We start from the raw sequence: 25,111 nt of genomic DNA, 5'->3' as shown, positions 1-25,111 counted from the left end.
CCTGCACATCCTGCACATGTACCCTGGAAATTAAATTTTAAAAAATACAATCAGAGAAAAAAAAAGATCATTCACCATGACCCAGTGGGATTCATCCCAGGGATGAAAGAATGGTTCAACATGCACAAATCAATAAACATGAAACATCACATCAACAGAACCAAGAACAAAAATCATGTGATCATTTCAATAGATGCTGAAAAAGCATTCAATAAAAGTCAATATCCCTTTATGATAGAAACTCTAAACAAACTGGGCACTGAAAGAACATACCTCCAAACAATAAAGGCAATATATGACAAACCCACAGCTAACATCATACTGAGTGGGGGAAAACTGAAGGCCTTTCCTTGAGGCTCTGGAACAGGACAAGGTGCCCACTCTCACAACTTTTATTCAACATAATACTGGAAGTACTAGCCAGATTAATTTGGCAAGAGAGATAAATCAAAGACATCCAAATTGGAAAGAAAGACATCATATTAGCCTTTTTTTGCAGATGACGTGATCTTATAGCTAGGAAAACCTGAAGAATCCATCAAAAAACTGTTAGAATTTATAAATGAATTCAGTAAAGTTACAGGACACAAAGCAGCACACAAAAAATCAGTAGCATTTATATAGCCAACAGTGAAAAGTCTAAAAAAAAATCAAAAAAGTAATCCCATTTACAGTAGCTACAAAAATATGAAACACCTAGGAATAATTTAAACCAAAGAAGTGAAAGATTTCTACAAGGAAAACTATAAAACACTGAGGGAAAAACTGAAGAGAACACACAAAATGGACTGATATGCCATGCTCACGGATTGGAAGAATTAATACTGTTAAAATGTGAATACTACCCAGGAAATGTACAGACTTAGTGCAGTCCCTATCAAACTTACAATGATATTCTTTACAAAAACAGAAAAAAATTCTAAAATTCCTATGGAACCACAAGAGACCATGAATAGCCCAAACAATCTTAAGCAAAAAGAGCAAAGCTGGAGGTATTGCATACACTACCTGACTTCAAAATATACTACAAAGCAGTAGTAACCAAAACAGCATGATATTGGCTTGAAAAGACACAGAGACCAATGAAACAGAATTGAAAATGCTGAAATAAATCCATGCATTTACAGCCAATTCATTTTCAACAAAGCTCCAAGAACAGACGTTGGAGAAAGGATGGTCTCTTCAATAAATGAGGCTAGAAAAACTGGATAACCATATGCAGAAGAATAAAGCTAGACACCTGTATCTGACCATATGCAAAATCAAATCAAAATGCATGTTATCAAAAAGAAAAAAAATAATGGATTCTGACAAGAATGTGGAGAAAAAGGAGCACTTGTGCGCTGTTGGTGGGAATGGAAATGAGTATAGCCAATAAGGAAAACAGCATGGAAGTTCCTCAAAAGACTAAAAATAGAACTATTAAGCTGATACAGCCATGAAAAGTAATGGCAAAACCCGCAATTGCTTTTGCACCAACCTAATACCATGTGATCCAGCAATCCCACTATTGAGTGCATACCCAAAAGAAAGGAGACCAATACATTGAGGAGATATCTGCACTTGCATATGTGTTGTGGCACTATTCACAATAGCCAAGACATGGCTCTTGTGCCTAGCTTTGTACAATAGGCTAAGTGCCTATTAACAGATAAGTGAATATAAAGAAAATGTGGTATGTACATACACAATGGAATATTATTGAGCCACAAAAATAATGAAATTCTGTCATTTGCAGACATGAATGGAACAGGAAGTCATTGTGTTAAGTGAAATAAGCTAGCACAGGAAAACAAAAATCACATATTCTCACTTATACATGGGAGCTAACAAACTGAATCTCCTGAAGATATAGGGTAGACTGGTGGTTACTAGAGGGCTGGAAGGGTAGGCGGGTGAGGGGAGATGAAGAAAGATCGATTGATGGATAGAAAAATACAGTTCTATAGAAGGAATAAGATCTAGTGCTTGATCGTTCAATAAAGTATAGTTAATAATCAATTGTATATTTCAAAATAGCTAACGAGTAGGATTGAATGTTCCCAACATAAAGAAAAGATAAATATTTGAGATGATGGGATAGTCCAACTACCCTAATTTGATCATTATACATTACATAAATATATCCAAATATCACATATACCCTGAAAATATGTACATCTATTATGCATTCATTTTTAAAAATAAACAAATAGTAATATGTTTTACAAAAAGTAAAGTAAAATTAAATGGCAGTAGAGTTTCTTAAACTTTTCCCCTAAGATCTCCAGATTGTTTGGTGTATATGAATAGGTACATAGGTGATGATATGTCAGTATTTCTGTGTTCAACACCCTTAAGAGACACATGGACGTAGAATGTAATGATAAAAACAATTGTTACATCCAGTTTTCTACTTTAAAAATTAAATTGGAAGTCAAAAGATTTACTCTAATACATCTAAGTTTAATATGAAATTTTACTTTAGCATCAGTTGAGATTCAACAACTTCTATTTAATTAGATTTCCATTTCATTTAATTCAGTCTACATTTATTGAACACCAATGCTGTGCCACACACCAGAAACTTAGGCAACAGCCAAACACAGCTTGTTCATGCTGAAGTCTTACTAGCTCACACTGATACCATACCACGATAGAATTACATGTTTTTAACTTTTTTTAGTGTTACTTTGTCGTTTACATGTACTCAGCTCACATGAATGAAGTTTGTATTATTTTTTTCAGCAATACACAGTTTGGCATAAAGAGAATAATGTCTGTTTTGTATTCAAATGTGACTTTCTTCGGTTTGCTTTCTTTTGAGTATGCCTTCACTTGGTATTAAGTGTTTTATTGAAAGTTTACACCATCGAAAAATATATGGATTCAATTTTTAAAAGGATGTTATCTTCTGTTCACTGGCTGAAAACCGTTTTTAAAAATCCAAAATCTATTTCCCTAAATCCAAGAAATGCTTGCAATTGAATATATTTTCCCTTATATCACTGGTTAAGATATTACCTCCTCATTTTAAAATTTATTTTTTTGTTATTCCATTTCATTGCATTATACCAGCATAGAAACCACTGACTTATCAAAACCATATTTATATCTTCAAGAAATATTTGGCACATTTCCAGGAGTGACTATTTAGTAACTGAAACCAGAATTAGAGCAAGAGACATCATCATGCCTTCAATTCCTGATCAAATATTTCTTTTACCATTGTCATATAAATTATTTTTTTGGATATTGCCATTTTAAGTATTTATATTCTCAAATCTACAAAGAAAAATAAATAGCACTCTAAAAATTTATGTGCAGTTATTTTAATTGGCAGAGCCAATGGGGTGGATCAAGCAGAAGGAAACTTAATGATTGTAATACATTTCATTCAGCGGATCCCTTTGAAATAATTTGTCCTACAGTCATGACCATCATATATTTTATGTTACCCTGAAGCTATCCACGTTTGCATTATAATAAAGAACACTGGAGGAACACTTATTAAAGAGGAAGACCAGTCACTTTTAAACGCATCTACTGAATCCTAAAGGCAACGTAAAACCCTGTTCACCGTCCCATTCTAACATGAAGCAAGCTGTATTCTAAATTATTTTTTGGCCAATAAATTAAATTTCTTTCTTATTAACAACTAACCCCAAGTATGAGCTTGGGAGCCCAAATGAGCATGGCCCTCTTCCGAGACTCCACCTGGGAAAGCTCTGTGCACACCGTGACTGTGCTTTTGTTGCCTGCAGAACATGGGGTTCCTCTCTGGGAATTGCTGTCAAAGCCAAAGTGAGCAGAGAATCTTAAATGAAACGCTCTTTGATGACCACACTTTCATTTCAAAATGAGATGAAACTACATAGTCCAGCTTGGTCATGTGTGTTATTCAACATATTTGCTGCAGATGATCTTTGATTGTTTTTATTTAAAAAATTTGTTCTCAAAAAATAGATTCACTGTGATTTGTGGGTTTTTGTTTGGCTTTGTTTTTGTTTTGTTATACTTTTTAAATGCAAAAGGGCTGCTCCCTACATGTCCTGGGAAGGAAGCAGCACCTTGGAAACGAGTGTGGGTTTCCAGGCACCAGCTTTGAAGTCCTGCTCCCCCGCATTGAGGGAGAACCAGGCATGGGGTCGAGGGGGCAGTCTGGAGCGTGCGCTTCCCAGGCAGACGGAGCTAGGCTCAAAGCCCAGCTCTGCAGTGTGCCAGTGGACGGATTTTGAGTAGCATACTCACCAGCGAGCTTCAGTTTCTTCTTCTGTAAGGGCAGGATTGTGCTACCTAGGTCACAGAGATGCTGTTAGGAGGCCCTTATGACAGACTGAAGGAAAATGGTCGAGCCTGGAGCTTGGGATAGGATACGCCATCTTGGAATGGTAGCTGATGTTAATTATCTTGAAAAATAATAGTATGTTGTCATGATATCTGACTGATTTCATACAGTGGAAAACTGTCGAGAACTATAACGTTTCTTGCAACAAAACACAAAATATTCAAAATAAGTAAATCGTTGTGTAAAATCCATGTGCAGCTGAGTTCAAACTACAAAATGTCTTGGTCTTTGCCGTCATATACTGCTGAAGTGATGAATTGGAAATGAAGTCAGTTGAAAATATGATACCTGTAAAGCAAAAATACATGATAACTGTCAAGTTTGGAGTAGCCCATAGGGTTTAGATCTCATCTGCAGCTGCCATAGCTAGCTGCTGGGGGAATTGTGGAGGCGAAACTGGTGCTGCCCATGCACACAGCCTGTATTGTTGCACCAGGGAAAAGTTTGCAGACACAACGAGCAGTGTGTCCTGGTACAGCTGTGCCTGCAGGGCTGTGAGACACCTGAGTGAGGAGATTAGGATTTCTAGGACATCTGGAAGAATCTGTGGTTTCCAAGGTCCACTTTGGGAGGCTGTGGGGAAACAAAGGAAAAGTCACCATTTTCTTTTCTCTTACATGGAATTTTGCAATCTCGTTGCTCAGGAGCCTCTGGTTTTACTTCTAGTTTTTTCTTCATATTGGGATGCAGCTTTATTCTTGTCTCAGGTCTCCAGACCATCAGAGACAAAATGACAAAAAGAAAGATCTTCCTTGCCCTCCTGTTTGTCCCCTGAGCCCAGGACTCCTTTGTCAACATTCTAGGGCGGGACATCTGCCTTTACTTATCTAATATGAGGGCTCAATGCAAAGTCCTCTCACGCAGCAGATTAAAGCCCTTAAGGTCAAGAACCCTAGAGCCAACCTACCGGGGTTCAGATTCCAGTTTGACTGTTTCTTAGCTGTGTGAACTTGGGCCGGCACCTTGGTCTCTCTGTGCCACAGTTTCTATAGATGCAAAATGGAGGTAGTAATAACTCCTAGCTCATAGATCTGTGTTAAGTATTAAAGAAACTGCCATCCGTAGAGCATTTAAACTAGTGTCTGGCAGTAGTAGCATGCAGTAAGCACTACATAAGCGTTAGCTGTTAATTTCTTACATAGCTTATAATCATGCGTTTAGATGCTCACATCATTCATCATTCAAAAATACTTTTTAAATTGCCACCTTTTACCTATTTAAGTTAGCAAAGACCAAAAAAGTTACGTTACAGTGTTGGCAAGATGTAGAAGCACAGACATTGTCATACCCTTCTTGTGCAGGGAGAGTAAATAGTGCAACCTCTTTGCAAGGCAGTTCAGCAGTATTACAATGACAAATGCACAATTTTTACAGAAGTATGGTCAGAGAAGACCTATCAGCAGAGAGAGACAGCAAAGCACAGAGAGTAAGAACAGAGACTCCAGAATTAGATGCCTCAGGCCAAAGCCCCAGCCACTTCCTGGCTGTGTGACCCTGGGCAAGTTCCTTGACTTCTCTGTGCCTCAGTTTTCTCATATATAAGATGAAGATAATGATATCTGGTAGCATAAGGCTATGTTGAGAAATAAGGGAGTTAATACTTTACAACCACTTAAAATAGTGCTTAGCAAACCATAAATGCCATCAAAGTGTTTATTTTAATATGTTTTTAAAGAAAGTAGTGCACAAAAGCAGCAGATGCAGAGTCCCCCACTAATCAATTATAAGCACAACTGGACCTCTTCTAACCCAGTTCCTAATAAAGAAATTTCTTATATACTGAAAATTTTTTTCGAAATTAAGCTTAACAGGCTAGAACATTTTTTAATCTTTAATAGTTTTGTGCCCATTAAAATTGTTGCATCTAAGATAAAGATTTGCCATAACTTGACTCTGAGCAGAGGGAAAAAGCAAACCATCAGCTCTAGCTACCTGCGCTATCTTTTTTCACTTCCCCTGCTGGGTTCATCTTTATGAGTAGGTATATTGTACAAACACAGACACCTAAATATAGATACATTACTCTGAAATGAAATGATGAAACAAAATGGCTGATTTTAATAAACTGAGGAGCACCTCCCTCTTCGCATGATCTCGAAATGAACCAACTGAGGAGCGGTGCATTCCATAGCGTGAGATCTTCCATGTGCAAAATTAGAGCCAGGGCATGTGGCGGGCCCAATGATCTGACCAAACACGTGCCTCTAAGTGCTTCCTAATGAACACTGAGCTGTCCAGGGGGGCTGCGGTGCTCATCAATCTCTGCATTGATGATGGCGAGGGATTTCACGGGATGGTCATTTGCTAGGGATAGCTGTCTACCCTTTCCCCGGCTGCTCCTTCGCCTTCTCGCCTTCGATAACAACAAAGCCCCAGGAAGAACACACCCTGGCAAGACAGCGAGCTGCCCCAGAAAGTTACCAGCATTCAATCACTTATTTGCAAGTATATTTGCAGCTGATAAATTGAACAGACTTTCATTTGGACAAATGTCCATTTTGTCTTACTAATTTGAAGAAGGATTTTTAAAGACAAAGCCCATCAAACATTAGATAAGCATTTTAAGTTAATGGACCATGTAGTCCTATTTCCCCACAAACTCAGGAGGCATCACATTATGTCCTATTTTTACAGCAACATCAATTATTAATATGTATATTTTTGCTGACAGAGGACCTTGCTATAAATGTAGGTTTCGTTATCCAGTTCTGGGTCATTAACTATGGAAAGCTTGTAAATATAATGGTTTATTCACATGGGAAGCCTTCATTAAGATGCATTATTCTACAGCTGATGTATTTCAATATATAGTATACTATCGTGTTCTCTATCTCCCTTTAATATTTGTAATTTATTTTTAAATGAGTTGCTGTTTATGCAGTGAGTTAACAAATTTGAATTCCATATGGCCAAAGTTGCTAAAGAGGAAAAGATGTTTTTGCCCAAAGGAAAAGCTGCTCATTAACATGGGACCTAAATATGTTATAACCTTTAAATTCAAAAGCAACCAGAGAAAGGAGCCACAAATGACCCAAATGTATTTTTGTCAGAGAAAGTCTATATCAAGAAACACGCATGAATACACACATATTAACAGCACAGCATGGTGTAATACGAGAAACACAGCACTAAAAGAGCTGGGAAGCCTCATTGCTGGCTTCTTCATTAACATAGAATGGCAGGAAAGTTACTGAGTTCTGAACCTCTGTTTTCTCATCTGTTCAATGGCATAGCCATGTCTTCATTGTTACCTCAGATAGATGTGTGGCCAACATGGTGAAACCCCATCTCTACTAAAACCACAAAAATTAGCCAGGCTTAGAGGTGCACTCCTGTAATCCCAGCTACTCGGGAGGCTGAGGCAGGAGAATCGCTTGAACCCAGGAGGCAGCGGTTGTCATGAGCCAAGATCGTGCCACTGCACTCCAGCCTGGGCGACAATAATAAATAAATAAACAAATAAATAAATAAAAATAGATGTGGACGTGAATAAAGAAATACAGCACAGGAATACATAGCACAGAGTACCATGCCAAGGGGCTATGAAGAAAATCCGTGACAGCTCAGCGTTTTGTTCCACTCATGGATTGTGGAAGTATTAGGAAGTTTGTTGGACACTTGTTTTTTGTTTGTCTGTCTGTGACAGAATCTCACTCTGTCACCCAGGCTGGAGTGCAGTAGCATGATCTCAGCTCACTGCGACCTTCACCAGTCAGGTTCAAGCAGTTCTCCTGCCTCAGCCTCTCAAGTAGCTGGCATTACAGGCAACCAGCACTACGCCCAGCTAATTTTTGTATTTTTTTTTTTTGTAGAAATGGGGTTTTACCTTGTTGGCCAGGATGATCTTGAACTCCTGACATCAGGTAATTCAGCCGCCTCAGCCTCCCAAAGTGCTGGGATTACAGGTGTGAGCCAAAGCACCCGGCCAGACACTACTTATAGAGCTATTGACAAGACACAAATTAGAGTCACCTGCTCATTCACTCATTTTTAGGGATGAAAGGAGAAAAGACCCATGTATATGTCTATGAAGAAAACCTACAAATAACAACAGGAACAACGTAATTTGGGGAAAAGCAACATCAGATGATACATTATACAGTAGATAATTGTGACATTATTAAGGCAAACTTCAAAACAATTTTACACCTTCATCAGAGGCAAAAAATGGGGTAGTTTATTGCAGCGATCCATTTTAACATCTCCATGAAAACAAATTTTAAATTAGCTGTTGGAGAGATTAAAGTCTCTCTATGAATTTAGGCTCTGTCTTACACTCTTAAGATGTAAACACTAGGAATGAAAACGTTACCTGGATGACATAAGAATTGGATATTTTTAATGATTGTATAAGGGAAATTCCTACTGTTCCGTTTTGCCACAAAATATATTACATAAAGAAAAGTCATGCTTTTGAGCACCTGTATTAAGGCAATTCGATCATTTGTGCTTAATATTGTTCTTTAAAATGCTTCTGTAATTCTCATTCTATATTCACTTTTGAATTGATTTTTAGGGTGATTTTTTCCCTGAATCATAAAAGTTGTATGTTCTCAGCCAGGCACGGTGGTTCACGCCTGTGATCCAAGCACTTTAGGAGGTAGAGGCAGGTGGGCTGCTTGAGTCTAGGAGTTCAAGACCAGCCTGGGCAACATGGCAAGACCCCAACCTACAAAAAGTACAAAAAATTAGCCAGCTGCGGTGGTGCATACCTGTACTCCCAGCTATGTAGGAGGCTGAGGTGGGAGGATCACTTGAGCCCAGGAGGCAGAAGTTGCAGTGAGCCAAGATTGTGCCATTGTACTCCAGCCTGGGCAACAGAGTGAGACTTTGTCTCAAAAAAAAGAAAAGTTGTATGTTCTCATTTTACTAAACTTAGAAAATGAGCTCAAATTTCTCCTTAGGATTTTTTTTTTAATTTGTTTATTTGACTTTAGGTGCATACTATATCTGGCATTTCTCCCCAAGTTATCCCTCCCCACCGTCCCCTCCCTCCCCACCCCCCGCTGTCTCTCCCCTAACCCCCCACAACTGCCCCCAGTGTGTGATGCTCCTCTCCCTGAGTCCACGTGTTCTCACTGTTCAACAACCACCTATGAGTGAGAACATGCGGTGTTTGGCTTTCTGTTCTTGTGTCAGTTTGCTGAGAATGCATATTTTTACAAAGTATGATACATGTGATTTCCTTTTCTATTTTCACTGACTTTATGGAGTGAGTGGACACTGTGTCCTAACGATATCTTCATTGTGAAATCCCTCCCACCTCCAGAGTTTCATAGGTATTCCTCAGAGATTGTGTGCATGTGTGTGTGTACATGAGTGTTACATTTAACTAATTCATTTGAAATTTATTTCATTTTATGACATGAATTGAATCTTTAAGATGATTTTTTTCAAGTATTGAGTTAAATGTGTAGCTTTGCTAATGTCTTTTGTAAATAGGGTCTTGAATTTTGTCATATTCTTGTTTCACAGCTTTCAAAGTGGGCTTTAATGTTGTCTTACACCTGGATGTTTCTTTACTCCAGAACTCCCTAGTATTCCTGGGTTTCACCCACTTAGCTGTTGGTGCATCCTGGCCTAATGACAACAATCACAATAGCAACCACAGCATTCCCTCAATGCCAGGCTCCGTAGCAGGGCTTTACAGAGAGTCCTATTCAATCTTCACAGCCTAGTGCTATTCCTGGATTAAAGGGAAGGAAACTGAGCTTTAGGGGATTCAGTACCTTGCACAAAATCGCAGAGATAGCCAAGACTGAATCCTGTACATTGTCCCAACATCCCAGAGCAAGGTTTTGGATCAGATAAACTAAGTAATGTTTCCTGCCTCTGCCATTTGCCAGCTGTGTGAATTTGGGAAAGTTAATTAGCATCTCTGGTTTCATATTTTGTATGATAATATGGCTAGGCGCTGTGGCTCACGTCTGTAATCCCAGCACTTAGGGAGGCCAAGGTGGGTGGATCACGAGGTCAGGAGATCAAGACCATCCTGGCCAACATGATGAAACCCGGTCTCTACTAAAATACAAAAATAATTAGCCAGTAGTGGTGGCATGCACCTGTAGTTCCAGCTACTCAGGAGGCTGAGGCTGGGGAATCACTTGAACCTGGGAAGCAGAAGCTGCAGTGAGCCAAAATCCGCCATTGCACTACAGCCTGGTGACAGAGCGAGACTCAGTCTCAAAAAATAAGTAAATGAATAAATAAATAATAATAATAATACCTGCCTTGGCTTGGGTGTTCTTGTAAGTTTTAAGAGACTATTTCTATACAATGAGTAATGTTCTGTAGAAGCTCAGGAAGTGATACTTGCATTTTCTTCTTTGAGTCCTCTGCTAAGCAACTCCTCCTCCTTCTTCCCCTCCTCCTCATCCTTCTCCTTTTCCTCCTCTCTTTCTTCCTCCTTTCCTTTCTTCATCTTCTTCATTGTGGTCATCATCATCATCATTTTAAGTTTTGCAAGCCACGAAATTTCTGTCAGAACATGAACGTTGTCATTTTATTGTGAGAGTAGCCATAAACAATACATAAATTAATGGTTGTGACAATAAACTTTCAATAAAACTTTATGTACAGAAATACGCAGTGGGCCAGGATTGACTCATCAGCTTCGGGTTGCCACACCCGGCTCTAGCACAGTGTTTCCCAAACCTGGGTAATTATTAGAGTCGCCTGAAGGTTTTCCAAAACTAATTTTTTGGTTGTGTCATGGAACTAGGAATCTATATTTTTTAAGGTCTCCAGAATTTCAAGGAAAAAAAAAGAACTTGGAAAAAATAACTCACTAGTATATTCAGAGATATTTGAAGATACGATGCATGTAAAAAAATTTCTCCATAGTGACTACAAAAAATAAGAAAGGAGCAAGTATAAAATAAGAAACAATTCTGGGAAAATAAAAGCATGCCAAAAATTAAAACAATAACAATAACCACTCCAAACTTTTAAAAATCCAAACGATAGACATAACTAAAAGTCAAATTCGTTCTGGAAAATAAAGCTAAAGAAATCTCCTATTTGCACTATAACGGTGATCTTTTTCTCCTATTTGCACTATCACCTAGTGCAAGTAGGCAAAAGGAAAATAGAAAATATAAAAGCTCAGAGTCAGGAAAGATCAATCTGGTGGTATGGTATTTATCTAATGTTTTTTGCAGACAAAGAAAAGGAGAAAAAGAAATAATAAAATGAACACTTGAAGAGTTAAAGACAATTATTTATATTGAATAGACCTACCAAAGGAGAATACAATGAATGAAGAAATGCCTACACCTAGATACATTTTGATGAACTTTCAAAACTCTAAGCATTATAAACTCTAAAGCATTTCAAAACTCTAAATCATTATAAACACTTTCAGGGAGGGAAACGGCTTATTTACAAAGGAACAACAATTCAATTTGCAAATAGGCATTGAAAACTCTACATATTAGAAGTAGTATTCCTTAAGGGAACTACCAAAATGCCATTAAGTGGGAGGGACCAAATGAAGACATCTTTAGAAATGCAAGTCCTTATAATATTTATGGCTGTACCTATTCATTCTGAAAGTTACACTCAAGGACATACTTCAGCAAAATGAAACTGAATACAAGAAACAAGAACAAGGGTGATATGGTTTAGATGTTTGTCCCCTCCAAATCTCATGTTGAAATGTGATTCCCAGTGTTGGAGTTAGAACCCAGTGGGAGGTGATAGATCATGGGGGCAGATCTCTCATAAATGGCTTAGCACCATCCCCTTGGTGATAAGTGAATTCTCTCTCAGTTCACGCAAGATCTGGTTGTTTATACAAGTCTGGGACCTCCCCTTCTTTCTTTCTTGCTCTGTTTCACCACATGAGGCACTGGCACCCTGTCACCTTCCGCCATGATTGTAAGCTTCCTGAGGTCTCACCGGAAGCCAAGCAGATGCTGGCACCATGCTTCTCATACGGCCTGCAGAACTGTGAGCCAAAATAATTTATTTTCCTTATAAATTACCCAGACTCCAGTATTCTTTTATAGCAGTGCAAAAATGGACTAATGCAAAGGGTAAGCAGAGAAACTAGGACATCTCATAGTTAATTGGAAACATATGCTGCTTTTCAAAGTTAATTACAGTCTATGATATTTTAAAATGAGAGGTTGTGGGAAGAAAAGTGAACACATGCATAGGTCCTAGACTTGTTCAAAGAAGCTCTAGATAATGATAAATTCTAGACAAAGATGGAAATATAGGTGTTAAGTAACAGGTTGAAATTTTAAGAATAACCAGTAGAAGATTAAAATAAGACATATAATTTTTAAACCACTGCATGACAAGAATGAACAAAGCTAACTCCATAAATCCAACAGAAGGTAGGAAAGGAAACAAAAAAAACCAAGAAAGTGTGTTTAATAAAACACCTAAGATGACAAGATTAGCTCCAAATGTTTCTTCTATATAATGAATAAAACTTTTCATTTCTGTAATTCTCAGATTGAGTGTTTTTAAAATCCAGATCTATGTTGTTGACAGGAGAGAAACCTCTTAAAATTTCAAAACAAAGGAACATTAAGCATTACATCAGGGACTTTGGGTTAAATACACTGAGTGAATACAGTCAGTTAACTGTGCTTCCTCTAGATGTTTGTATTTCTTATTTGCCTTTTCAAGGACAACATGGAAGATATTGACACATTTGATTAGTTTCTAATTTTATTTTTACCAGCTCTGTAACTTTTATAACCTCGAACCTTTTTGTTTTTGTGTATTTTCAGACTCCACCTCCTCTCTTTAATGAAGTCAGTGCTACAGTAATACAGGCTGAAAAGGTAGATCGCCTACGGAACGAGGTTCAGATAAAGCATGAAGAGGACTACAGGGAGGCCCTGGTTACCATCAAGAATGACCTGAAGTTGATGGAAGGCCTGGATATCAAGGAGAACCTTCAAGATCAGATCCGCCATTGGTTCATCGAATGCAGGTGAACATGAGCTACATCGTGGTATATCCAGACAGTCTATCTTTAGTGACTGAGGTTATTGTTATGTTTTTAAGCACAGAAGCATATTGATGTAGAGTCATGAGGTTTCTCATCTTCGTTTTAGAAAAGTGAAATGCCAAGACTAAGAATTCAGAAATTTATTTTTAAAATATGGAAAAATGGTCCACATAATGCCTCTGTGACCCCATGGATTGGAATATCATGGGTATATGACATAGACCCAGGATGGCAGAACTTCACAGGCCAGGTCTGTCCAAAAGCCAGGGGACCCAGCAACAACCTTCCCATCTGGCATTTAGACAGCCTCTCTCCTTGTAAGAAGCTTGAAATTCTGGATTATGGTCCTTCTCTTTCGTAATCCTTTGAGGCAGCTGTTGATTCCTGGGACTTGACACCTGGCCACCAGGTCTCCTTGAAATGATGGTATGTTAGGTGGTTCTTGCATTGCTATAAAGAAATATCTGAGGCTGAATAATTTGTAAAGAAAAGAAACTTAGTTGGCTCAAGGCTCTATAAGCTTTACAGGAAGCATGGTGCTGGTTATCTGCTTCTGTTTGCATCAGGGAGCTTTAACTCGTGGCAGAAGGTGATGCAGGAGCAGGCATGTCAAATGGTAAGAGCAGGAGCAAAAGAGAGCATGCAGGGTTGGCAGTGGAGAAGGGTGCCACACACTTTTAAGCAACCAGATCTCACAAGAACTCACTCACTATAGCAAGGACAGCACCAAGCCAGGAGGAATCAGCTCCCATGACCCAGACACCTCCCACCAGCCCCCAACTCCAACACTGGGGATGATATTTCAACATGAGATTTGGAAGGGGCATCCAAACTTTATCAGACGGGTAGATAGGTAGTTTTGGGAATGAGGCTCTGGGCCTATTCATATTTAAGGTTCTTCTTTAATGCACGTAAATGATATGTTAAATGAGTTAAAACTTGTTTACCAAAGACAGTTTTTAAACGGTATTCATTAGAGCATTTTTCTACACAGCAGAACGCTTTGTTGGTAACCTGATTAGAAGAGTTTTTAAAATCAATTTTATTTCAAGAAGGGAAGAAAAGAGGGCAGAATGTTGTGATCAGTCCCAGGAACCATAGAAGGCAGACTTGGCCATCTGTTTTCTTGATGGGATATTACACCATATCACATCGGGTCTCAAGATGCTCTGACACCAACTCTGGTTAGCTCATCAGGACCAGAGAATTTAAATATTGGCAACAGAAAAAACAAACTTTCAAAAGATTCTATTAAAAGATATCTGTGGCAGGCAGCCTCTAAGCTGGCCTCCAGTGATCCCCCCCTGGACTGTGACCTATACCTAGTAACTCACTTCCAAAGACAAGGATACAGCTAACGTGATGGGATATCACCTTCATCCTGCTCACCTTGCCTGCTCTCTCACTTGCCTTCTCTCCCTTGCTGGCTCAGAGGAGTCAGCCACCATGGTGTCAGCTGCCCAGTGGAGCAGCCCATGTGGCAGGGAGCAGGGAGAGGCTCCCAGGCGTTAGCTGTAGGAAGCTGAGGGCCCCCCTCCAGCAGCCTGAAAACTAAATGCGGCCAGCAACCATAGGCATGAACTTGGAAGTGGATCCCCTCGACCCAGGTGAGCCATCAGATGAGACCACAGTCCCCACCAGCATTTTGGTGGCAGCCTTGTGAGAGACCTTGAAGCAGAGGTACACAGCTAAGCCACATCTGGTTCCCTACTCACAGAAACTGTGATGAGATACGTGTTTGCTGTTTCAAGCTGCTAAGGCTCGGAGTAACTTGTTATGCAGCAATAGATATCTAATACATATCAATTGCTTTTACAGTGATTTACAAAAATCTGAACTACTATAAACTTCTAATCTTAACTTTGCATGGGATCCTGATGCACTATCTCCTCAATAATACTTCAATTTCATATCACAGTTTCTTTATGAATGTTTGGCATAGCAATGACATGCTTTTGACTGAGAGTTCCATTGTTTCCTACAAACACAATTTTAAAATGCAAAATTGATTACATTTGTGAGGTTTTCTTTCCATGTCTTATTTATCAGAGATATTTTATAGCAAAATGGGATATGGGTATTTAAAATGAGGAGTTTGGTGTTGTATAAATTCTTTACTGATGATGATGAATGGAGACAGGGCAGGTGTTAATTGAGCAGAAGGCATCGCTGTGCACTTATCCCTCCCTTCTCCATCACTTTCCTCCTTGCTTTCTGGGGATGGTTTCATGAGAGTATACATTTGTCACAACGTCTACAATTCTATCCTTGAAATATGATCAGTTTATTGTATATCACTCAGACCACCACAAAACTGTTAGGAATATAACACAGTAATGGTAGTATGTCAGCAAAAAGGAAGTGCTTTCATTCTTAAAAATAGCATGTTCTTCTGTTATCCAGAATACCAAAACCCAGTTTTCCAATCGCTACCAACGTTCTCAGACTCCCACTCCTGCTCATGGCATAAGACTTGCATCTTCACCAAAAAATGGTCACAGTGAAAAGGAAAATAAATAATTTTTAAAGTAGGGGGTAAAGACTTGCATTTGCCAGTTATAGGTGACCCTGTCTCTTCTGGTTTAAAGTGGTTTCTTTCAGATTAACTATCTCATGGGCAAATTTGAAGCCAATTCAAATGTCTCTTTCTCTCAAGAATATTGCCCCCTTCTTCTTCTCCTTACTGCATCTGACTGTAAAAGGAAATTCCATATCCTCACACCAACAATCTGGCAGCTGAGGCAGAGTGCCGGGCACACCCTGTTTCATGCCCTGCTGGGTTTCATTTTTAGTTTTTTGAGGCAGATTCTCACTGTGTCACCCAGGCTGGAGTGCAGTGGTGTGATCTTGGCTCACTGCAACCTCTGCCATCCTGGTTTAAGCGATTCTTCTGCCTCAGCCTCCCGAGTAGCTGGGATTACAAGTGCGCACCACCACATCTGGATAATTTTGTATTTTTAGTAGAGATGAGGTTTCACCATGTTAGCCACACTGTTCTCAAACTCCTGACCTTAAGTTATCTGCCCACCTCAGCCTCCCAAAGTGCTGGGATTACAGGTGTGAGCCACCACACCCGGCCCCTGGTGGGTTTCCACAGCCATGTGGTATGGCTGTGCTGGTCCAGCCCACCTGGTCTGTGGGGGGCTTCGTTTGCAGCCTGTGGTTTCTGCCATGTGTCCCCAGGACTGGCCAGCCACCGTCCAGGCCTCTTGGGTCTGAGCGCAGCTCTGCTGGCATCATGTTCTCTCAGAACCTCCATGGCCCCCATGAGCATAGGTGGTGCCAGGCCCAGGTCTCAGGGGCCTATCCAGCAGGTCCTCCACATTTTGCTACCATCAACCCCACCCGACGCTTCCCAAGCCGGAAGATGAGCACCGCCTCGAAGTTCACAATCTCCTCAGCCATTCCAGAGCTTCTGCCAGGGTCTCAACATTCACCCTGCTCTTTGGCTGAGGCCCTTGCAGGATGGGGCCTGAGGACACAGGGTCCACACCCTCCCTCCTCTCTTTCCTTCCCCCACCATATTGCCCCACTACTTTGTTGTTCAAGTTGAGAGTCACTTGTTATGAAAGGCCCCTGACCCCACTCCCAGGTTCCTTCCATCTCTTCCTTGAGCTCTGGGAACCCCTCCACTTTCCTCCTCCAGGCAGTTTTGCTCAATGGTTAGGAACACAGACTGGAGTCACTGCTTCCTGCAGAACAGCGGTGCAACCTTGGGCAAGTCATTTAGCTTCTCTGTGCGTCAGTTTCCTCATCTGTGATACGAGGACGAGAATCGTCCCTGTTTCACGGAGTTGTGAACAGATGAAGGGTGCTTAGACCTCTAGGTGTGGGCCACTATCATTTCTCCCAGCCTGTAACCACTGCTCACTCAGGTGCCCCCCTCCCAGTTAAGACTCTGCCTGGTACTTGGATGAAACTGCTATATGTATTTCATGAATAAGCAGTGAATGGTGCAAGCCGATGGTATTACAGCTTTTCATTCTTATTCAATTACATAACTGGGTCTGGAGAAAATATACGTGGGATGATTTTGTGCAACTGCAATCATGGAAATGCAGGTAAAAAGGCATTGTTTCAAAAGAATTAAGTCTTCTGATTAAATCACTTTCGTTTATACCTAAAACCATCATTTTCATAGTTAACAAGGAGGCTGTGTGCTCAATGTTCATGAATTTCCCTTCTCAGGAGCTTCCCCCATTTTCTCATGTGTCAGAGAATAGGTGTTCAAAAATGTATTTTCGGTAAATGAAATGATTCTTACTTGCATATAGACAGGTTAAAATCTAATTTGTTATTAACAAAACCAATTTGAAAGTACTATGTACAACTATAACCCCAAATATGCTAAAATATTTTACATATATATATTCACAAACATATTTAACCCATTAAATCTATGTTTGCAGGCCAGGCACAGTGGCTCACACCTGTAATCCCAGCACTTTGGGAGGCTGAGGTGGGCATATCACCTGATGTCAGGAGTTTGAGACCAGCCTGACAAACATAGTGAAACCCCATCTCTACTAGAAATACAAAAATTAACTGGGCTTGGTGGTGGGTGCCTGTAATCCCAGTTACTCAGGAAGTTGAGGCGAGAGGATTGCTTGAAACCGGGAGGCGGAGGTTGCAGTGAGCCAAGAATGCACCACTGCACTCCAGCGTGGACAACAGAGTGAGACTTGGTCTCAATAAATAAATAAAATAAATATATGTTTGCAGATGGATGGAAAGCTTCTGGAAGGATACACTAGAAACTGTCAGCATGGCTACCTCCAGGGGCTAGAGTGGTAGGGTAACTTTCTGTTTCATATTTTTCTGTACTGTTAGAAGTATAGAAAATGTGTTATTTTAATAATAAAAACCCTCGTTAAAAAATACGTGAGGAAAAAGAAAGCCCATCTATTGGGTTGATTTTACATTTTTAAGATGCCTTGATTTTAGAAACATCAATGAATGTAGTACCTTGAGCACCCGCGGCAGCCGTCTTTTGATAAAAGGGCAGGGAGACGGGGCTGGCCATGGATGTGAGTTGCTTCCCCACCAGGGTCACGGGAGACGGGAGCAGCTCTGGGTGTCATCCCGGGAGCGGCTTCTCAGTTGTCCCAGGGTTTATGGGCTTCCTTTGAAGATCCAGCCCTCACTGGCCTGTTCCCTTGAGAACACTTTATCCCGAGTCCTTGACCTGACAGTTTGGAGGCTAGAGTCATCCTCGTGGGTGTGCAGTGCAGAATTCACAAAGATGTAAAAATGCCTCTTTTTGAAGTAATGTAAGATCAAGGGTATATTTATTTTCTTTAATTGGATTACACTTATCTGATTGACTTTGATAAAATCCCTTTCCTTGCTTTTTTAAATCAAAGGCAAATAAAAAGCAAATATTGTCTTTTGAACCATGAAACATGATCAGTCCTCAGGAAAAATTCCAATAGGACACACAATGATGGCTCAACAGATTCTTAAAAGTTACAGTTAATATGCACTCCCACAATTTGCAATACTATGCTTATCTCATTGAATCAGCACTTCGAGCTGACAAAATGGGTTGTTTTCTAAGTCAATTTTTATGTTATTGTATGTGAAGTTTTTTCCCCAACGTTAAAAGTAATGCTCATTGTGGAACATTCACAACATAGATCTTAAAGAGGAAAATTAAAATCATCTGTCAGATATAGAGATAGGTACCATGAAATTTTTTGATAAATTTCCTTCCAGTCCTTTTCTCTCACATATATATTTTCATTACGGTTTTAGGAATCCTTTCTCCAATTTGTAAAAATTTAACATTGGATTTTCCCTTGTCCTTAAAATAGGTTTCCAAAGAAAAACATCTTTGTTTCGATGGCCTCACTTTCGATTGCATGGATGCACTAGTTAATGAATTAATTATAACTTTTTAAAATATTTTACCAAACTGGTGAAAGAAAAATGGTATCTCAGTCATCTTTTAATTTGCACGTTGTATTAACAGGGCGGTCAAAGAATCTTTTGCTTTCTTCGTTGTGAGTGTGGTAAAATGGCCATTTATCTGCTTCCCTTTTCGTGTTGTTTGTTTGTTTCTTTGTTTAGCGATCTCTGAAATGTAGTTATATATGAATTAATGATACAACGGCTTTTTGAATTATTGCAATAATGACTTCTCAGCTTATCCTTTGTCTTTTGTTTTAACTGGCTTATAGAAAAGCCAGAAAGAGGGGAAGAAAGCAACAGCGAGAAAAGCGGTACAGCCGCAGCAGCCCATCGCCCATTTCCTGCCAGCAAATGCCCCCTTGCTGGCTGGGAGCCCCTGGGCATCACTTCTCTGATGCCGTGAGGGTTAAATGAAGTGATGCAAATAAAACACTTGGGCCCCACAAATTACTTGTTGAGGTTATGCATTTTCTGTGTACATTTTCTGCTCTGAATGAGATTTTCTTCAAATATTTTCTCTTGTTGTTGGTTGCTTACTTTTGTACAGCTTGTGCATCTCCTAAGTGAGCTCTCACATTGCTTCTCAAACTGTTTTAGTTAATTCTCTTGGATTTTATGTCCTACTTCACCCCGGTGTATTTTCTTTTGCTTCACACTTAAGCTCTAAGGGCCTAGAATTTTCTAGATAGTGTGACAGTTGTGTTTATTCTTCTTCGTTTGGATGAACAATTTGAAACAGCTATTTTTGTCACATACTGCAATTTGAGGAACACGATTTGGGTTTGAAGGTGCTTCAGTTGTTCATCAAGCAAACACCGATGCCCTCTACTTAAACCTTCAGCCCTACCTCCTACTCCCAGAGCAGTAACTCGAATGTGGGCTCCTTCCCTGTACCCCACCCCTGGCCTCCCTTGTATTTGGAACCATTTTGGTGGTTGGACACATTAGGTGTGTTTTCAATTATAATAGGAACTAGCAGTTACTGAGCACTCATTCTATACCAGGAATTGAAAGTGCTTTATGCATTAACTAATTTAACCCAGTATTAGTTTGCTATTGAATTGTGGTGGCTTAAAACAAAAGAAATTTATTATCTCCCAGTTCACAAATCGAGAGACTGACATCAAGGTGCCAGCAGGGCTGTGCTCCCCCCGGAAGCTTCAGGGAAGGATCCCTTCCTTGCCTCTGCCAGCTTCTGGGGGCTTCCAGCATTCCTTGGCCTGTGGCTACTTTGCCCTGTTCTCTGTCTCTGTGGTCACATTGCCTTGTCGTCTTCAATGTTCATCAAATCTCCTTCTGTCTGTCTCTTACAGGACACTTAGGACTGCATTTAGGATGCACCTGGATAATCCACAATAATCTCCCCATCTCATGGTTCTTAATCACATCTATAAAGCCCCTTTTTCCATATGAGACACCATTTACAGACTCTGGAGATTAGGACTCAGTATCTTTGGGGATCATTATTCAGTGTCTACTACAACTCTGAACAGCTCTATGAGATGAGCATGATCATCCCTTTCATTCACTAATAGCATTCATAATGAAGGAAGGAATTATGGATGTTTGTATTTGTCCAGACCAGGGCTGCCCAACAGCACTTTGTGCAGTGGTGGAAATGTGCTTGATGTGCACCGTCTGGTGTGGTAGCCTCTGGACACATGTGGCTAACAAGCACTTGAAAGGTGGCTGGGGTGACTGAAGATCTGAATTTTTAATTACATTTCATTTTATTTCATTTAAATTTAAGCTTAGATGGCTCTGTGTTGCTAGTGGCTCCCATATCGTCCAGAGCAGTCATGGATACACCTGTTATCAGAAAACATCTTGCTCTGATTGGTACTTCTCTTGGCCTGAACTCCATCTAGGTCTCAGGATTTGTCAATAAGCTTCACGTTAAGGTATCATAAAGGGGTCTCAGCTGTAACCTCATCCAGCCCCTTGGGATGATAACAGAGAAGCATGAAGCCCAGGTGGGCTGCGTGGCCCACAGCCAGCCTTGGGACTGTAGGCTTCTGCCACTGAAGATGCCACAGCCTCTCCTCATCTCCCATGGGCTTCGGAGCCACCTGAGTGGCTGCCATCTCTGGACCCTGGGACTGATTCTAGGCCTCAGGATCTTTCCAAGTGAAAATTCCAAATTGCATTATCGTGGACCATTGCCATTTCTCCACCACCTACGCTTGTTACTTAGTTTGTTGAAAGTATTCCTGACTTCCAGCTCATCCTTCAGTGCAGAGGGAGGTAAACACCCACCCTCCACCCCACTCCCATCAGGTGCCAGCTCTGGCACTGGCCGAGGGGCATTGCTAGTCTGATTTTAGCAGACTCCTTTTAACTCATGTAAGCTTAAGGAGTCTGAAGGTGATGTGAATTAGGTAGCCACATTCCATCTTTTAAACCAACACATAATCAGTCAGAAGTGGGGGTGACCTGGGGAAACATGGAGGTTTGAGGTTATTGGAGTCCTCAGCAGGTGAGCCTGATTGAGGATGTAGACCAGCCACTGCCTTCAGACTTCTGATGTGATGGTGTCTTCTGCATCTCTAATCAGCAAATGCATTGCAAATGCCACACACATGTAGAGGAGCAGAGGCCCTGGGTTCAAATCTCGGCTCTACCACTTGCAGGCTGTGTAACCTGGATCCAGTTACTTAACCTCTCTGTGCCCCCATTTCCTCATCTTAAAAAGGAGCTGGGGTAGTAATAGTGCCTACCTCATAGGTAGAGTAATATAGATTTGTAAATATAAAGCCCTTGGAACAGTATGTGACACAAGATACGCCCTCAGTAATCATGTTAACCCTATAGGAAGGCCGTCAGATTCTCAGATACACAACTTGCAATTCGGATGTTTCCCATATCCATAGTGCCCCACGTCTTTATTCCAGAGTCTGGTGCCTTTGTATTCACAGCTGTACACAACTTTTGTGGCACCCACAGTCAAAATGCTGCATTGCCGACCCACAAAGGAGAGGCTGGCTGGTGGTGGAAGAGTGGAGAGCAAGGGCTGCCAGGGGTGGGGTGGGCATGCAGCTGAGGGGGTAACGGGGCAGACAAACTAAAAATAAAATAAAATTTAAAAAAACAGCACACAGTGTGCTCAAGGCAGGTGAGCAGCATGTCTCCAGGTCGCCAGCAAATGCACATTCTTTCTGGAGGAGGCCTTGAAATGCTTCGTTAATTTTTTTTTTTTTTCATTTTTAAAATTAAGAAATGGTTTAAATGCAGTAAAATTCTCCCCTTTCAGTATACAGTTCTGTGAGTTCAGCTTTGTCATTCAAAGGCTTGTGGGACCTGGGGAGACCTCCAGATTCTTTGTCTGCCATCTCCCCGGTAGATGCCAGTCAAACTCAAGAGCTAATCTACAAACAGCAAGAGCGACCATACTCTCTGTCCAGAGAGCTCCCAGCAATAGAGAGAATGTCCCATCTTCATGTTCCTCCCTCCACTCCAGCCTGATGCTCTCCCTAATAGCATCTCTGAGCTCTCAGGCCTGCAGCACCTCCATCACTAGTCACATCTTTAAAAGCTGGTCCTGGCCAGGCCCGATGGCTTATGCCTGTAATCCCAGCACTTTGGGAGGCCAAGGTGAGTGGATCATGAGGTCGGAAGTTCAAGACCAGCCTGGCCAAGATGGTGAAACCCCATCTCTACTAAAAATACAAAACTTAGCCAGGCATGGTGGCGGGCGCCTATAATCCCAACTACTCAGGAGTCTGAGGCAGAGAATTGCTTGAATCCGGGAAGCAGAGGTGGAAGTGAGCCAAGATCGTGCCACTGCACTCCAGCCTGGGCAACAGAGTGAGACTCCATCTCAAAAATAAATAAATAAATAAAAGCTGATCCTTTCTGTCAGATGAACTTGCATTTCGCTACTGCAAGGGGACGGCACCAGGTGCTGCCCCAGGAAGCTGTCGTGGGAACCGTAGGCTTAGACATGTTCAGTGGCTTTCTCAGGGCTCATGGCTCAGAAGAGGCAAGGCTGGAATTCATATTCAGATCTCTATCATATTCCCACAACACCAAGTTGGTCTCCTTCCGAGCATGCCAGCATGAATGTCCTCAGCCACGTGGTGCAGAGGAGTGGGAGGCAGTCAGCTTCATTTTGTTGGAAACAGATGGTGGCTGCACAAAGTCCTATGGCTCGTTAGGTGCCACCTGGGAACCTAGGTCTTTCCTAGCTCCTAATTCCCTCTCTCCTACTTCTTAGCATCTTCATGCAGAGTGTAGTGATGGTGTTCTGTGCAGTTAAAAGGAAAAGAGCAAAAGACAGAGGAGGGGGAAAGAGAAAAGGAGAAGAATTGTAGGATTTGAGAAAGCTGGCTGTGGCTTGCCCCAATTATTTTATAGATGACAAAGCAGACTCAGAAAAGTCAGGTAACTTGGCTAAAAATCCGCCTAGTTACTGGCAGATTGAGAACTACAATCTAGATGAGTAGAGACTTTTTGAAACGCTAGCATTGTGTAAAACTGGAATTGTTTCTCAAGAGAAAGTTCAGAACTGTTCTCTCTGAGGACTTCTGAGGACTTCTAAGGACATCAAAGGAGGCCACCTGAAGGCTCACGATAGATATCTTCTGAGGACCGTGGCTATATGTATTCTTTTCCTTTGTGGTCCAAGTTTTCTTCATGGAGCATGAATTACTTTCAGCGTGAAAAAGGTTTTAGAAAGACAGAGGGAGACTGATGGTCACATACAGAGAGGTGAGTTAGAGGCTCATTATTTTGAATTCCTTGTGTAATTATATTTTTGGTAAATTCTCAAAAGCAGCTGTAATCTATAGAGATGTGAACCCATGTGTAGGTTACTCATATGAGAAGGCAAATAACGTTTTTCTACTGTTTGCTTTGGTGGAAAATATATGAGGTTGAATGGAAGAAGAGGTAAGATGAGAACTTACGGTCCAGGCATTATTCACTGAGGCCTCAGGGACAGGTGCACAGCTCGCGTGAAATTGCAAGTTTTGATGTCAGTTGTCACAGTAAATCACAGTAAGACGCCCAGCAACTCTAGGCTGTCTTGGTTTATCCAGGCGCCAAGTCATGATGAAAGACAGATTTGGGGCTCTTTGGCAAAGGCACTGAACGGATTTTATGGACCCATAGCCTGTTCCAGGTTGTACCCTTGGGTCCCAGCATACCGTCTAGTGTGCCTCTCTGTCCATCCCACTGGAAGGCAAGTGATACACGGGCTCCCTGCTGCTGCTGATGGGGAGTGACCTTGAGAACCCATGGGCTAAACAGTGACTGCTACCCTCTGCATGCCATCCAGGGCAGAGAATCACGCTAAAGAGGGGAAGGACACCACTAAAAAAAAATTAAAACTGGACCGGGTACAGAGGCTCACGCCTGTAATTCCAGCAATTTGGGAGTCTGAAGCAGGCGGATCACCTGAGGTCAAGAGTTCGAGACCAGCCTGGCATCACTAATAAAAATTAAAACTGGGCCAGGAGCAGTGGCTCACGCCTGTAATCCCAGCACTTTGGGAGTCCGAGGCAGGTGGATCACATGAGGGCGGGAGTTCAAGACCAGCCTGGCCAACATGATGAAACCCCATCTCTACTAAAAATACAAAAAAATTAGCCAGGCATGGTAGTGGGAGCCTGTAACCCCAGCTACTTGGGAGACTTTGGCAGGAGAATCACTTGAACCTTGGAGGTGGAGGTTGCAGTGAGCCAAGATCACAACACTGCACTCCAGCCTGGGTGACAGAGTGAAACTCTGTCTCAAAAAATAATAATAATAAAATAAAATTGGTGCTATTCTGGGAAAGTGGAGGACCTCAAATCTACACCTCTCTGCTGCAGTCACCGTAACTGGGGAAGTAAGAGGCCTCGGGAGTCATGTTCTTTACAGAACTAAATGCATCTGCAGCAGAGGACTGCGCTGTTCTTTGGATATAG

The 25,111-nt window shown here is 41.1% G+C and overlaps 1 protein-coding gene across 3 annotated transcripts in view; it reads left to right on the top strand.

Moving 5' to 3' along the window:
• IQCA1 (IQ motif containing with AAA domain 1) overlaps positions 1-25,111 on the top strand; it is a 180,527-nt gene that overhangs the window by 27,897 nt on the left and 127,519 nt on the right. For all 3 annotated transcript variants that reach the window (XR_002479595.2, XM_021676891.2, XM_021676890.2), the window contains exon 6: positions 13,072-13,277. Coding sequence is in view for 2 of the 3 variants with exons in the window: in XM_021676891.2 (XP_021532566.2) it covers positions 13,072-13,277 (206 nt within the window). In the remaining variant the exon portion in view is untranslated. The remainder of the gene's footprint in view (positions 1-13,071; positions 13,278-25,111) is intronic.

The sequence above is a fragment of the Aotus nancymaae genome, unplaced genomic scaffold (assembly GCF_030222135.1).
Source record: "Aotus nancymaae isolate 86718 unplaced genomic scaffold, 86718_ANA_hifiasm-v0.15.2.pri h1tg000031l, whole genome shotgun sequence".
Lineage (NCBI taxonomy): Eukaryota > Metazoa > Chordata > Mammalia > Primates > Aotidae > Aotus > Aotus nancymaae.
Note: the sequence above shows the minus strand (reverse complement) of the source record. Positions and strands in the feature narration are given on the sequence as shown.